Source organism: Anomaloglossus baeobatrachus, chromosome 5 (genome assembly GCF_048569485.1).
Source record: "Anomaloglossus baeobatrachus isolate aAnoBae1 chromosome 5, aAnoBae1.hap1, whole genome shotgun sequence".
Taxonomy (NCBI): domain Eukaryota; kingdom Metazoa; phylum Chordata; class Amphibia; order Anura; family Aromobatidae; genus Anomaloglossus; species Anomaloglossus baeobatrachus.
The window spans coordinates 575,516,415-575,533,837 of NC_134357.1; the positions used below are offsets into that span (position 1 = coordinate 575,516,415).

A 17,423-nucleotide genomic window follows, 5' to 3' on the forward strand; every position below is an offset into this window, starting at 1 on the left:
GAAGGAGAACTCACCACCTCTTGTGACAGCCTGTTCCACTCGTTGATCACCTTCACTGTCACAACTTTTTCTAATAACTAAATTGTGTCTCCTCCCCATCAGTTTCATCCCATTGCTTCTAGTCTTTCCTTGTGAAAATAAGAATAAAACTGATCCCTCTACAGTGTGACAGCCTTTAAGATATGTGTAGACAGCTATTAGGTCTCCTCTCAGTCTTCTCTTTTGCAAGCTAAACAATCCTAAATCCTGTAACCGTTCCTCATAGGACATGGTTTTCAGACCAGTCATCATTCTAGTCACTCTTCGCTGAACTTGCTCCAGTTTGTTGATGTCTGTTTTTAAAATGTGGTGCCCAGAACTGGACACAATATTCCAGATGAGGTCTGACCAAAGAGGAGTAAAGGGGGATAATGACTTTATGGGATCTAGAATGTATGCTTGTGTTAATACATCCTAGAATGGTGTTTGCCTTTTTTGCTGCTGCATCACACTGGTGACTTCTCCCATACTGTATATGCTCTTTTCAGTATTCTTGCCAAGATGCATGACTTTGCATTTTTCCCTGTTAAAAACCATTCTATTAGTTGCTGCCCATTGTTCCAGCTTGTTTAGATCTTGTTGAATCCTTTCTCTCTTCTCTAGTATTAGCTATTCCTCCTAGCTTTGTATCATCAGCAAATTTAATCAGTTTACCCTTAATTCCTTCATCTAAATCATTGATAAAGATGTTGAACAAAACGGGACCCAGGACAGAGCCCTGTGGTACCCCACTTGAGACAGTCTTCCAACTGGATGTGCAGCCTTTTAGGACCACTCTTTTGCCTCCGATCGCTAAGCCAGTTACGAATCCATCTAACAGTTTCCTTGTCCATTTCACACTTGGTCGTTTTTTCAATAAGGATCGTATGAGATACTCTGTCAAATGCTTTGCTGAAGTCAAAATATACTATATCTACTGCATTTCCCTGATCCACCCAGTCATTAATTCTGTCATAGAAGAAAATTAATTTAGTCTGACATGAATTAGTTACAAACCCATGCTGGCTTTGGTTAATCACTTCATTATCATCCAGGTATTTGCATAAATGTGTGTTAATAATTTATTCTTTCCTGGTTTGGAAGTCAGGCTCACAGACCTGTAGTTCCCTAGGTCTACCTTTTTCCCCTTTTTGAAGATAGGGACAACATTTGCTCTTCTCCAGTCTTTTGGAACTTCTCCTGTTCTCCAAGAATTTCCAAAAATTATGAAGAGTGGTTCTAATATTTCCTCTGCTATCTCCTTCAGTACTCTGGGGTGTAATTCATCTGGACCTGGGGACTTGAATTCATTTATGTTAGCTAAGTATTCCCTCACTATCTCTTTGTTTATAGATGGCCTGGATTCTTCTAATCCTACAATAGAACAGTGAAGATCAGTTCATTTTACCTTTACTTTTTCAGAGAAAACAGATGCAAAATAAGAATTTAAACGTTCGGCTTTCTCAACATTATTTTTTACTACTTCACCATTTTCATCCTGTAAAATTCCTATAACATCTTTGACTTTTCTTTTATTTTTAACATAACTCCAAAATCCTATTTTATTGCTTTAGACATCTTTTGCAAGCCTTATTATGAGCTTTTGCTAATCTGTTGTGTTCCCTGCAGGTTTTGCAGACGGTGTTATATTCTTCTTTAGATATGCCTCCCTCTTTTTCCATTTGATATACATTTCTTTCTTCCTTCTGTGTTCATCCATAAAGATTTTCTTAAATGTTTCTTATTCTTCCCTCCTTTAGGGATTGTTAACAATTGCGCTTTGAGAATCTCATTTTTCAAACTGTCCCATCCTTCCTGGACATTTCTGTACTTAAGGACATAAGGCCATTGAATCCATGCTATCCTCTTTTTGAGTCCCTTAAAATCTGCCTTTCTGAAATCCAGCCTTGAAGTCTGAGTTTTCACAGGTCTTCCTCCTCTAGTTTTCCAAAACTTTATGATAGCATGGTCACTGCTTCCCAGGGTCCTAGCCATCCTTAGCTCCTCAACCATTTCCTCCTTGTTTGTGAGGATTAGATCCAAGGTACCTTGATTTTTCCTCTACCTTTTGGAAGATAAAGTTGTCAGCAACAGAGGATAAGAATTTGTTGGAACTGTTACTTTTGCCTGAGAGAGATTCCCAACAAATGTCTGGATAGTTGAAATCTCCCTTGATCACATCATATTTTTTTGAGAAGTTGGTCATCAGATGTATAAAGAGTCATCTTTATACATCTACACAGAGTGATCCTCTGCTTGTTGAGGCGGCCTGTAGTACACTCCTCAAATGGTGTTTTTTTCCCTTGTTTTCTCCTTGTATTCTTACCCAAACAACTTCCACAGAACTCCCAGTCTCTGAAGCTTCAATCTGTGTGGAGATATATGATTTTCTGATTGATTGCTCTCAGTGTCTCAGGTCTCTTCCTCAAGCCCTCATGTCTAAGGAAGAGACCTGAGATGTCTTGAAAGCTTGATTTATAACATCATCATATTTTATTTTAGTTAGCCATTAAAAGGATATCAGATATGATTTTTAACATACAATGCAACACCTTCTCCTTGTTTATTATGTCTGTTTCTTGCAAATAAGTTGTATCCTTCTAGCCTTGTTTTCCAGTCATATGTATCGTTCCACAAAGTTCAGTGATGCCAGTGACATCATATTTCTTTTTCTGAGTTAGAAACTCCAATTCTCCTTGTTTGTTGCCCATGCTCTGTGCATTTTTATAAAAACATTTTAGTTTATGATTTTTTTTGTCTTACTTCTTCCTTTCCATTTCTAACAGCAGAGTTTTCAATAGTATTTGTCACCTGTATGGCTTTCCCTGGCCTTTTTCTTCCCTTCCCACGCTGTTCTAGTTTAAAGCTCTCTTGATGAGTGTAGCAAGGCGATTTCCGAATATGTGCTTTCCAGTCTTGGTAAGGTGCAGCCCATCTTTAGCAAGTAGTCCATCATATAGGTAATTCACTCCGTGATACAGAAATCCGAATCTTTGTTGATGGCACCATCGACGTAGCCAGTTGTTCACCTGCAGAATATTGTTCCACCTCCTTGTTCCCAGACCATCCACTGGGAGGATGGATGAGAAGACCACCTGTACTCCCAGTTCTTTCACTTTCTTGCTTTAGTCTTCAAAACCACTGCAGATAGTTTCCAGCTCCTTTCTTGCAGTGTTGTTTGTCCCCACATGTATTAGCAGGAATGGGTAGTCATCTGTTGGTATGAAGAGTCCCGATATCCTGTCAGACACATCTTTGATTTTTGCACCTGGAAGACAGCACATTTCATCATCATAGTATCATAGTATCATAGTTTTTAAGGTTGAAGGGAGACTCTAAATCCATCTAGTTCAACCCATAGCCTAACATGTTGATCCAGAGGAAGGCAAAAAAAACCCCTAATGTGGCAAACAAGTTCCAATGGGGAAAAAAATTGCTTCCTGACTCCAAATACGGCAATCAGACTAGTTCCCTGGATCAACACCCTGTCATAAAATCTAATATACATAACTGGTAATATTAAATTTTTCAAGAAAGGCGTCCAGGCTCTGCTTAAATGTTAGTAGTGAATCACTCATTACAACATCATGCGGCAGAGAGTTCCATAGTCTCGCTGCTCGTACGGTAAAGAATCCTCATCTGTGATTATGATTAAACCTTCTTTCCTCAAGACGTAGCGGATGCCCCCATGTTCCAGTCACAGACCTAGGTGTAAAAAGATCTTTGGAAAGGTCTCTGTACTGTCCCCTCATATATTTATACACTGTGATTAGATCCTCCCTAAGCCTTCGTTTTTTCAAACTAAATAACCCCAAGTTTAACACTAGAACTACTGAGGTAGTCATTTTGACTACTTCACACTATGTAGTTCTAGTAGGTGTCACGAGTCCAGTAGTTCTAGTGTTAATAACCTGTCTTGGTATTGCAGCCCACCCATTCCTCTAATAATCTTGGTCGCTCTTCTCTGCTCCCTCTCCAGTTCAGCTATGTCCTTCTTATATATCGGTGACCAGAATTGTACACAGTATTCTAAGTGCGGTCGCACTAGTGACTTGTACAGAGGTAGAACTATATTTTTTTCATGAAAACTTATACCTCTTTTCATACATCTCATTATTTTATTAGCCCTGGCAGCAGTTGCCTGACACTGTCCACTAAAGTGAAGTTTACCATCCACCCATACACCCAAATCTTTTTCTGTGTCTGTTTTACCCAGTGTTCTACAATTAAGTACATAACATTTATGATTATTTCCTCTACCCAAGTGCATGACCTTACATTTATCTACATTAAACTTCAATTGCCACTTCTCAGCCCAATCCTCCAATTTACATAAATCTCCCTGTAATATAAAATTATCCTCCTCTGTATTGATTACCCTGCAGAGTTTAGTATCATCTGCAAATATTGAAATTCTACTCCGCATGCGCCCAACAAGGTCATTAATAAATATGTTGAAAAGAAGCGGGCCCAATACTGACCAATATCTGTGGTACCTCACTATGAACTGAGACCCAGTCCGAGTACGTACCATTAATAACCACCCTTTGTTTCCTATCACTGAGCCAGTTTTTAACCCAGTGACACATAATTTTCCCTAACCCCATTATACTCATTTTATGTACCAACCTTTTGTGTGGCACCGTATCAAAAGCTTTTGAAAAGTCCATATACACAACATCCACTGCATTTCCCTGGTCCAGGCTTGAGGATATATGCGGTTTACAGATAGCATCCTCTGTTCCTCTCAACAGTGAATTCCCCATGACCACCACTCTCCGTTTCTACTTCTCAACAACGTTTTTCTTTCTCCATCCAAGAGGACTCCGAGTGCTTTCAAGGATGTTCTTTACGCGCAAAGTCTTATCTTGATGTGTTGGAGCATCGTTCTCGTTCATGAGTGCCTGGTACTGGTTCCTGAGAGGTATGGGTGCAGACTGTCTCCCGATCCTCCTGCTTCTCTGGGTCACATGCTTCCATTCTTCTGGTTCTTCAGGTGCACTACAAATTTCTTTCTGTATTCTGAAGAGATACTTCTGCTCTGTCTAAAAACTCCTCACCATCCTTAATAGTTTTCAATGTTGCTATTCTCTCTTCTAGACTTTGTAGCTTCTCCTCCAACAGGGACACAAGCTTGCATTTCTGGCACTTGAAGTTTGGCTGTTCCACTGGTAAGTCTGTGAACATGTAGCACACCAAATGTCTCCAGGCCTCTTCCATGTTCTTAATGTTCTTAATGTGTGTTAGATGTGAAAGCGGGCAAAGTCTGGGCCTGGCAGCGCATGGTTTTCAGAAGTCTTCCTTTCAGCTGGAATGGCCAAAACCCGGTGCTCCTTGAGTTCGTGGAGACTCTTTGCTTATCCCTTAATACACTGGGAATATGTAGATTTTCCTCTCAGGACTCCTCCCCTACATTTTTAGGCTTTCTAATTTAGTTTTTACAGCTGTATTTTCTTTGCTTCTGCGTCTTCTGCTCTTTGTTTCTAGTGCCTTCTCCATGTCATTATGAAGGCAACTCAAAGACTTGTAGAGGGTTCATGAATACCCTGTTTCCCCGAAAAGACAACCTACACCAAAAATAAGCCCTAACATGATTTTATGGGATTTTTCGAGAATGCTTGAAATATAAGCTCCACTTTGCTCTGCTGTGTTCTAATACCTGGTATGTCAATTCATGCACTCTACTTTTGCACTATATCTGACCTGTTCTTTCTTTGCTTCAATATCTTCGTGACATCCTCCAGCATCTCACTGTGATCTCCCCCCCCCCCCCCTGTTTTGCACCTCCCTTTTATGACCTTTGTTTATTTTGCCTATGTTAAGCTGCATCTTTTTTTTTTTTTTTTTTTTTTTTTGATTGAGTGATCAAGGGGTTAGTCTTGCAACCTACCCCTTCACAGCTGAGTGCACTTGTATGTGTATATAGTGGGGCAACTAAAAGTCTGCACAAGACTTTTCGTCTGTACCAATACAAGTCTGCACCATATAAGTATGATGCATTGAATTAGGCCAGAATTGGGCCGGAAGTGACCGGAAGGTAACAGCATACATAGGCAATGTAAACAATGTTTGTGTTTCTATTCACCTTCACCCCTATAATACTTCACTTTCTACTGCCCCCTCTGATCCCTAAAGCCAGTAATGAACTATTCATCTCTCCTTCCATCTTCCCCACCCATCTCACCTTCCCCTCAGACATTTTCCTCAAGACCCAGTGTCTCCAGACACTCACGGCCATCTCATGGCCTCTCCTGCTCCCACCTACTAACACTCTCACTGCTTCTCCTCACTGCTGGGGATATCTCTCCAAATCCTGGACCTCCTCACCACATCCCTATTGTCACTTCAAACCCTCTTCAACAACCTAACACAAATTTCCGCAACCTCACAAACCTCATACCCATTCACCCAGCCCCCGCTCCCCCAGTCCCACTAACAGGAGCTCTATGGAACGCTCGCTCTGTCTGCAACAAACTATCCTACATTCATGATCTGTTCATCACTAATAAACTCTCCTTCCTCGCCATCACAGAAACCTGGCTCACCCCCTCTGACACTGCCTCTCCTGCTGCACTTTCTTATGGCGGTCTCCAACTCTCTCACACACCCCGCCGCAGTAACAAGCATGGTGGAGGAGTTGGTTTGCTCCTGTCCGACCAATGCGCCTTTACACCAATTCCACTACCACCCTCTGTCACGCTCCCATCTTTTGAGGTGCACTCCGTACGCATCTACGCCCCCTCCAACCTTCAGCTGGCTGTCATTTACCGCCCTCCAGGGCCAGCCACTGCCTTTTTTGACCATTTCACCACCTGGCTACTACACTTCCTTTCCACCGACATCCCCACCATCATCATGGGTGATTTCAACATCCCCATTGACACTTCCCACTCATCTGTCTCCAAAGTTCTAACACTCGCTTCCTCCTTCGGCCTCACCCAATGGTCTTCTGCAGCTACTCACAAAGATGGCCACACGCTGGACCTCATCTTCACTCGCCTCTGTTCCCTATCTAACCTCTCTAACTTGCCCCTCCCCCTGTCTGACCACAACCTACTCACATTCTCTTCCCGCTCTTCTCCAAGTATGCAGCCCCCCCTCCACAAATTTTCACACCCTCGCAGAAATATCAAACACATTGATTTACACGCCCTTTCTCAGTCCCTTCTCCCCCTCACAGACATTGCATTTCTACATGATGCAGATGCCGCTGCAACTTTATACAACACTACAATCTCTGCAGCTCTCTAATCAGCTGCCCCCCTCACACACACCAAAACCCGCACAATCAACAGGCAACCCTGGCACACAAGGTAGACTAAAGAACTAAGACGGGCCTCCAGAATTGCTGAGCGCAGATGGAAGAGGTCTCATTCCACTGAGCACTTCATTGCATATAAAGAGTCCCTCACCACTTTCAAGTCCACACTCACTGCTGCAAAACAAACCTACTTCTCATCCCTCATATCTTCTTTCTCTCACAACCCTAAACAGCTATTCAACACTTTCAATTCTCTCCTCCGTCCTCCGGCACCACCTCCCTCTCCTCTCCTCTCAGCTGAAGACTTTGCCTCTTTCTTCAAGCGGAAGATTGACAACATCAGAGCAAGCTTTGGCCCACAATCCCCACAGCCCCTCATCATAGCTACTCATCCCTCTTCCTCCAAATCCAGCTTCTCCACCATGACAGAAAACAATCTCTCCACTCTACTCTCAAGATCACATCTAACCACCTGTGCACTGGACCCGCTCCCATCGCACCTCATCCCCAACATCACCGCAGTCCTCATCCCAGCCCTAACCCATCTCTTCAACCTATCACTAGCAAGTGGTGTATTCCCTTCATGCTTTAAACATGCCTCTATTACACCCATCCTCAAAAAGCCCTCCCTTGACCCATCCTCTGTGTCAAACTATCGCCCCATATCCCTTCTCCCCTACGCCTCAAAATTACTGGAACAGCATGTCCATCTTGAATTGTCCTCATACCTCTCCTCCTGCTCCCTCTTTGACCGGCTTCAATCTGGCTTCCGACCACATCATTCTACCGAAACTGCCCTAACCAAAGTCACCAATGATCTACTAACCGCCAAAGCCAAGCGACACTACTCTATCCTCCTCCTCCTGGACCTGTCCTCTGCCTTCGACACAGTAGACCATTCCCTCCTACTACAGATTCTCTCATCTCTGGGCATCACAGACTTGGCCCTATCTTGGATCTCCTCATACCTAACCGACCGAACTTTCAGTGTCTCCCATTCTCACACCACTTCCTCATCTCGCCCCCTATCTGTCGGTGTCCCCCAAGGCTCAGTTCTTGGACCCCTGCTGTTCTCCATCTACACCTTCGGCCTGGGACAGCTCATAGAGTCCCACGGCTTCCAGTATCATCTCTATGCCGATGACACACAGATCTACCTCTCTGGACCTGACATTACCTCTCTACTAACCAAAATACCACAATGTCTCTCTGCTATTTCATCCTTCTTCTCTGCACGATTCCTAAAACTTAACATGGACAAAACAGAGTTTATTGTCTTTCCTCCTCCTCACTCACCTCCTCCAACAAGCCTTTCCATCAAACTCGATGGTTGCTCACTCACCCCAGTCTCACAAGCTCGTTGCCTTGGAGTGACCCTCGACTCTGCTCTATCCTTCAAGCCACACATCCAAGCCCTCTTCAACTCATGCCGATTACAACTCAAAAATATCTCCCGGATCCGTGCTTTCCTTAACCAAGAATCTGCAAAAACATTAGTGCATGCCCTCATCATCTCCCGCCTCGACTACTGCAACCTCCTGCTCTCTGGCCTACCTTCCAACACTCTTGCACCCCTCCAATCTATCCTAAACTCTGCAGCCCGCTTAATCCACCTCTCCCCTCGCTACTCCCCAGCCTTGCCACTCTGCCAATCCCTTCACTGGCTTCCCATCGCCCAACGACTCCAATTCAAAACATTAACCATGACATACAAAGCCATGCACAACCTGTCTCCTCCCTACATCTGTGACCTAGTCTCCCGGTACCTACCTGCACGCAACCTTAGATCCTCACAAGATCTCCTTCTCTGCTCCTCTCTTATCTCCTCTTCCCACAATCGTGTACAAGATTTCTCCCGCGCATCCCCCATACTCTGGAACGCTCTACCTCAGCACATCAGACTCTCCACTACCATGGAAAGCTTCAAGAGAAACCTCAAGACCCACCTCTTCCAACAAGCCTACAACCTACAATAGCCCTCAGTCCAGTAGACCACTGCACAACCAGCTCTGTCCTCACCTATTGTACCATCACCCATTCCCTGTAGACTGTGAGCCCTCGCGGGCAGGGTCCTCTCTCCTCCTATACCAGTCTGTCTTGTACTGTTAATGATTGTTGTACGTATACCCTCTTTCACTTGTAAAGCGCCATGGAATAAATGGCGCTATAATAATAAATAATAATAATAATAATAAGCACTACTCCAAAAATAAGCCCTAGTTACAGTCAGGGCCAGCGTTGGGAGGACTCAAACTGCGCTATTTTTCAGGAACCTGAGTCTCTTCGGGACCCCATCAGTTATATTCTGAGGCTGATTATTTAAGGAACTTTGTTGACTTCAGAGTCATGTGACATGATGTAACCAAAGGTATCTTAATTGCAGGAGTCTAAAGCTGAATAGGAGATAGGCTGGTGTGTATGTTCACGCCAATTTTAACCAGCTTTGCCAAAATGGGCAGAGTTGCAGCCGCACACTGAAATGCAAAAGGTTTCAACTACCAAAGAAGATGTAATAAAATTATTGCTTTAGCGAATGTGAACTAATGGCAAACTACCCTGGAAGCAATGGAGACTCCTAGAAAAGGAGATTTGACACCTAGACCCTGATTCATTAAAGCAATTATGCCAGAATTATGGCATAAATCACTTCAAAATATTATGTGCAACACAGAGTTGTGAAAAAAATTGTGCGACTTTTGGAGGTTTCACGCCAATTTTAATCAGCTTTGCCAAAATGGGCAGAGCTTGGCCAGAAGAAGGGTGTGATGCCACCGCTTCTCTAACTCATAACAAAATGCAGTGTTCCCTATGCCAGAAATCTCACTCCAGTCCCTGACGTCATTTTTCAGTGTCCATCGCCGATCTTGATGAATTGGAGCCCTCATGTTTATCTGCACAGACAGCGAGGCCCTGCTACCTGTTTGGTTACAAAGCCTCAGGATAGGCCATGAATTTTACAGTCCCGCACAACCCCGTTAAATATCCGGCATCTGTCTGTAACTAATTTATGTTAGTCTTCGAAAACAAATTCTCTGATATTGTCTATGTTGTGGATCAATGTTACAAGGAGATTTTTACAGGTTTTGCCAACTGTCATGGCAGCGTCAGGATCTGTGTAAATTATAGACTCTAGTACTCTGCATGTTAACTTCCCTGATGTCTGTGAGCAGCGCAGGGAGACGCAGGCATGGAACCACAGACTTAGACAAGCTAGCAAGAGTTATTCTCTGCTGGGCTGCTTGTTAATGTTTTTGATCACATGCTGTAGAGGAGTAAGTATCATTCGCTCCTCTTCTGTATATGCTGGCTGAACTATTTCATTAATGTCAGGTATAATTTGCCAATACTGGCCAGGTGAGGTGTTGTGATTCAGACTTACTGGTGGTTGTTGTGCATTATTACTGTGAGCTGTTGTGGTGTTAAACCTTTTTGTGTTTTGTTACTGCCTTCCTGCTCTTACTTTTCTCCTTAGTCTCTCACTGTTTATTTCTGTGAGTTTGCAATGTGTCATGTCTGTCTTTAATCTCTGTTTCCCATCTGGCTTAATCTGTGTTTCCATCATACTCCTGCCCCTTCCTTCCCCGGGGGGATAACAGATTAGATTTGGTCAGGAGAATAGTAAGGCACAGGACTCCGGCATCTCCATCTTCAGGGGTAATCCAGAGGTTAATAGCAATAGCAGGAGCAGTTACCCAAATGGAGAGAATTAGGTAAAATAGCAGGGTAATGAATAAAATAACTTTTAATGTTCATTTAAAAACAGGGGAAATTCACAGACAATACACACATCTAGGGATAATCCGATACTGGAGAAGGTTATAGAAAACCAGAAGGTCAGCTGACCTGTATCGGAAAAGACACCAAAGGCCTACTACACAATGAAAACTTCAAAGGCTACAAAAAGCCCTCTTGTGTAAGGCAAATAAATGGAAAAATCTCACCAGTATCTCTTTTGTTCGATTTCCTGGTGATGAAAGGATCTCAGAGGGGGAGCTACTTAATACTTAGCTACCACAAACCCCTCAAAATATGATCCATTAGTGGCGTACTCCAGTCTCCCTACACATTTCGTCGTACAGCACTCATCAAGGGAGCTTTTCTGGATTTAGAGTCAAGAGTAAAACACCTCTTGTGCAGAGGTAGACGCCAGACCAGATTGAAGAAAATCAAATATATAAATAGAGGCGGGAAATACCAGTCGTGATCTCATTGGCTGTTCAAAATCATGTGACCCTGTTAGACACAGGGCATATACTACACATGCGCCCTCAACGGACATTTAAAACAGTCAAAATGGCAAAGTTCAAAGTATATGACAAATGTAGCGTGCAGACATGTTTTGTGCGCCCAATTATAAAGCATTATGTGCACAAATGAGGTGAAAACAGGACTTAACGCGCGTGCGCGCCCAGCCAGAAGTGCAGGACGCACAGCGCATGTGCGCCCGACTAATGGAAAGGCGCACTAAGGAGTGCATAGGTAGTGTGGGCTGTAGCGTCATCAACACGTGAAATGATCACGTGGATAAACAAGACCTGCCAGAAGGACGTCATGCAAGGGAGGTAACGAATAATGAAAAGGATGTACAGCGCATGCGCGCCTGACTCGTCACACGCCGCACCAAAACATACAGCAAGGCGGTGGGGGCCATACGTCATAACCACGTGAAACAAGCACGTGGATAAACAAAAATTCCAGCAAGACGTCATGCACAGGAGGCAATATGAAATAGTGTGCACAATAGCATGCTGTAGAGATGAAGAGGTCACATAGCACGCAAATTGAATCACCCCTAAGAGAAAAAAAAGGGCTAAGACAAAAATGTTTATAGTATCAAAAAACGGATAAAGATCATGTCCGCTGATAACAAATACATTTTTGGCCTGGAATGAACCCTTTTGCCCTCCCCTGTCTCTTTTAATCCTGCCAAAATACCCTTGAGCTATATTTATGATCCAATTTTGCTTTGGTTCATTCCAGGCCAAAAATTTCTTTATCAGCGGACATGATCTTTATCCGTTTTTTGATACTATAAATTTTTTTGTCTTAGCCCGTTTTTTCTCTTAGGGGTGATTCAATTTGCGTGTTATGGGACCTCTTCATCTCTACAGCATGCTATTGTGCACATTATTTCATATTGCCTCCCGTGCATGACGTCTTGCTGGAATTTTTGTTTGTCCACGTGATCGTTTCACGTGGTTATAACGTTATGGCCCCCACCGCCTTGTATGTTTTGGTGCGGCGTGTGACGAGTTTCAGGCGTGCGTTCGCTGTACGTCCTTTTCATTATTCGTTACCTCCCTTCCATGACGTCCTGCTGGGAGGTCTTGTTTATCCACGTGATCGTTTCACGTGTTGATGACGCTATGGCCCCCACCAGCTATGCACTCCTTAGTGCGCCTTTCCATTAGTCAGGCGAGCATTCGCTGTGCGTCCCACACTTCTGGCCGGGCGCGCACGCGCGTTAAGTCCCATTTTCACCTCATTTGTGCACATAATGCTTTATAATCGGGCGCACAGAACATGTCTGCATGCCACATTTGTCATATACTTTGAACTTGCCATTTTGACTGCTTTACATGTCCGTTGCGAGTGCATGCGCAGTATATGCCCTGTGTCTAACGGAGTCACATGACTTTGAACAGCCAATGAGATCACGACTGGTATTTCCCGCCTCTATTTATACATTTGATTTTCTTCAATCTGGTCTGGCGTCTACCTCTGCACAAGAGGTGTTTTACTCTTGACTCTAAATCCAGAAAAGCTCCCTTGATGAGTGCTGTACGACGAAACGCGTAGGGAGACTGGAGTACGCCACTAATGGATCATATTTTGAGGGGTTTGTGGTAGCTAGGTATTAAGTAGCTCCCCCTCTGAGATCCTTTCATCACCAGGAAATCGAACAAAAGAGATACTGGTGATATTTTTCCATTTATTTGCCTTACACAAGAGGGCTTTTTGTAGCCTTTGACGTTTTCATTGTGTAGTAGGCCTTTGGTGTCTTTTCCAATACAGGTCAGCTGACCTTCTGGTTGTCTATAACCTTCTCCAGTATCGGATTATCCCTAGATGTGTGTATTGTCTGTGAATTTCCCCTGTTTTTAAGTAATCCAGAGGTTAGGAATAGCTTAGGGTCCCCTAGCTTGAGAGACAGTATAGGAGCCCCCTGTTCCTCATTATCCTGCAGTCACATTGTGACAATTAATCAGATTATTTACTGTAGCACATTCCAGAGAACTGATGCTACGAATGGGTTAACGAAGATATAACTGTTAAGCCTGCTTTACATGTATCAATTTCTCGTGTGATCGCCTTTGCAATCGCACCCACTCCCATCGTTTGTGCGGCACGGGCAATTTGTTGCCCGTGTCGCACAAAGTAGTAAACCTCAATCACACGTACTCTCCTTCCAAACGACCTCGCTGTGGGCGGCGAACATCCTCTTCCTGAAGGGGGAGGGACGTTCGGCGTCACAGCGACGTCACACAGCGGCCAATAGTAGCGGAGGGGCGGAGATGAGCGGGACGTAAACATCCCGCCCGTAAGCTGTGTTCATCGTTCCTGGGGTGTCACACGGAGCGATGTGTGCTGCCTCGGGAACAATAAACAACCGGCGCGCAGAAGGATGTTCGATTTTTTTTTTTGAAAATGAGCGACGTGTCAATGAGCAACGATAAGGTGAGTATTTTTGCTCGTTAACAGACGCTTGTAGCTGTCACACACTACGATATGTCAAACGTCGCCGGATATGCGTCACTTACGACGTGACCCCGACGACATATCGTTTGATATATCGTAGTGTGTAACGTGCCCTTAAGATGTCGAAATTGGACAACAGATTCATAATACATTTTTTGTCCTAATTTTAATTTTTGATGTTATGGTTTAACAATAAATGTACTTTCAAGATAATATCATTACAAAAAAAATAACGTATTTATTTTTAGCAGATGACTGTATCGGGAGTTCAGATGGAAATCTAATACTTTCATCATCTGTTATAAATTCTGAAGATATCACACATGATACAGATGAAGAGCATGTTGTTGTCCCAGATATACCTCCAGTCCTTCCTCGGAAAGCTTTATCATCTGATCTTTTCAAACAAGTCAAAAATTCCGATTTATCACAGAATTGTCAGCAAAATGAAACTTACGAAAGAGATGTGGAACATGAAATGGCTCATACAAAGGAGAAACCTTTTTCATGTTCAAAATGTGGGAAATGTTTTACCAGAAAATCAAATCTCAATATCCATCAAATAACTCACACAGGAAAAAAGCCATTTGCATGCTTGGAATGTGGTAAATGTTTTACTAGGAAATCAAGTCTTGTTGACCATGGAAATCTTCACACAGGGGAGAAGCCATTTTCATGTTCAGAATGTGGGAAATGTTTTATTCGGAAATCAGATCTTCTTGAGCATCAAAGAATTCACACAGGGACGAAGCCATTTTTATGTTCAGAGTGTGGGAAATGTTTTAATTGGAAATCAGAACTTGTTGTGCATCAAAGATGTCACACAGGGGAGAAGCCATTTAAATGTTCAGAATGTGGGAAATGTTTTATTCAGAAATCACATCTTGTTGTGCATCAGAAACATCACACAGGGGAGAAGCCATTTTCATGTTCTGAATGTGGGAAATATTTTATTCGGAAATCAGATCTTCTTGCGCATCAAAGAATTCACACAGGGGAGAAGCCATTTTCATGTTCAGAGTGTGGGAAATGTTTTATTCAGAAATCACAGCTTGGTGTGCATCAGAAACATCACACAGCAGAGAAGCCATTTAAATGTTCAGAATGTGGGAAATGTTTTATTCGGAAATCACATCTTGGTGGACATCAGACAGTTCACACAGGGGAGAAGCCATTTTCATGTTCAGAGTGTGGGAAATGTTTTAATTGGAAATCAGACCTTGTTGTGCATCAAAGATGTCACACAGGAGAGAAGCCATTTAAATGTTCAGAATGTGGGAAATGTTTTATTCGGAAATCACATCTTGTTGGACATCAGACAGTTCACACAGGGGAGAAGCCATTTTCATGTTCAGAGTGTGGTAAATGTTTTACTAGAAAATCAGGTCTTGTTCACCATCACAAATGTCACACAAAATAAACCATTTTTATGTTCTGAATGTGGAAAATGTAATTGTCAGAAATCAGATCTTGTTAAACATGTGAAGAAGCCACACAGGGAAGGAACCTTTTTCATGTTGTGAATAATTGAAATGTTTAACTGGTAAATCAAGTCTTGCCGACATCAGAAAACCAACAGAGCAGAGCAGCCATTCTTGCTTTCAGAATTTGCCAAATGTTTTTATCATTAATCAGGTCCTGTTGTCAGATAAGTCACATCGGAGAAGGCATCATGATGTACCATAATTCAAAGGGTTTTATAAAAAAAAAGTTGGCTACAATTCCTTAAGTAAGAATTTGTGATGCAATATCTTGTGATAGCTGCAGTAGCGAACATTATCGCTACGGCAGCTTCACATGCACTCACCTGCCCTGTGACGTCGATCTGGCTGGCGACCCGCCTCCTTATTAAGGGGGCGGGTCGTGCGGCGTCATAGTGATGTCACACTGCAGGCGGCCAACAGAAGCGGAGGGGCGGAGATGAGCGGGACGTAAACATCCCGCCCACCTCTGTCCTTCCGCATAGCCGGCGTGAGCCGCAGGACGCAGGTAGGAGATGTTCCTCGCTCCTGCGACTTCACACACAGCGATGTGTGCTGCCGCAGGAACAAGGAACAATATCGTAACATCGGTCCTTCCGAAATTATGGAAATGACCGACGCTACACCGATGATACAATTTAGACGCTTTTGCGCTCTTTAATCGTATCAAAAAGGATTTACACACTACGATATCGACTGCGACGCTGGATGTGCGTCACTTTCGATTTGACCCCACCGACATCGCAGCTGCGATGTCGTAGATTGCAAAGTGCCCCTTGGTCCCTTGTCCTAGTATACATGCCCCCATCCTTGTATATATGGCCCTCATCTTGTGCCCATTTTGGTATATATTTGAAAATAAATTATTATACTCACCATCATTCCACTCTCTCGGTGCACGTTGTTCTCTTCTGATGCTAGCAAGTGACTTCAGCATGTAAGCAGCACAGCGCATGACATTACTGCTATGTGCCAACATTTACACGCAGATGTAAGCTCCCAGAATATTCACTGCTCCCCACAGCCGGGATTATGGGCTTAGGGAGCAGTGAATATTCATTCTCTAATAGTAAACACACATGATCGACCAGCCACAGCAGTAAGCCGGCGGCTGGGTGATCATGTGTACCCGATATTAAAGAGAATGAATATTCACTGCTCCCCATGCTAATAATACTGCCCACCTCTTGGATGGCGCTGGCTTCATTGCCTAGAGGTGGGCGGGATTATGGTGTGTGGAGCAGTGAATCTTCATTTTCTTTTTTAGCTGGCACACTGTTAGCTCTTTTGAGAGCCTTTAGGAACATTTGTGAAAGGTTTTGATACTGGATTATATTTAGATAATTCACTAATCTCAGGTTGCCCACTGCTTTATTTATTTAAAAGTGTAGCTCCAGATTGGAGATCAGAACTCTGAAATATATCACATTGTATATAATTGCATTTAAAAATTTGTTGTTTTGTTAATAAATACTTGTAAATATATATTCTTCATGCCTGTTTTTGTCTATTGTGTAGATGTGATGATTTTGCCTCAGAACCTCTGGAGTTGAGGCAGAAGTGTCAAATAACAAACTAGTAAGAAAAAGACATGGATCACACATCCCAGATAATGCAATGATCTAAAGCTATTAGGCAAAAAATTAAATAATAGAACATGAGGTTCTTAGTTACCATTCTGATTAGACTGTATTAAGCCCACTGCCACATCACGGCGAACCTCTGAGTGGGTCCCTAATCTAAACCTTAAAGTGTGGCGCTATGCACCAGCCACCGCCGCAGCGATAAAGCGCCAGCAGGGCAAGTGACCTGGTACCTCACAGCACCATGCTGCAAGGCAAAGCCCCCATGGATCCAGGCCACACCACCCCACTGTCACGAAAGCACCACAGCAGCAGCCACAACAAAGCACCAACACTCTAAAGCCCGCTTTACACGCTGCAATATATCTTACAATGTGTCGG

General features: G+C 43.3%; 1 protein-coding gene across 1 annotated transcript in view; it reads left to right on the plus strand.

Moving 5' to 3' along the window:
* The window catches only part of LOC142313091 (uncharacterized), a 340,618-nt gene extending 323,724 nt beyond the window's left edge, over window positions 1-16,894 (plus strand). The window contains 1 exon segment of the mRNA XM_075352078.1: window positions 14,638-16,894. Coding sequence (XP_075208193.1) covers window positions 14,638-15,398 — 761 coding nt within the window. The 3' untranslated portion in view covers window positions 15,399-16,894.
* Window positions 16,895-17,423: the final 529 nt, after the last annotated feature.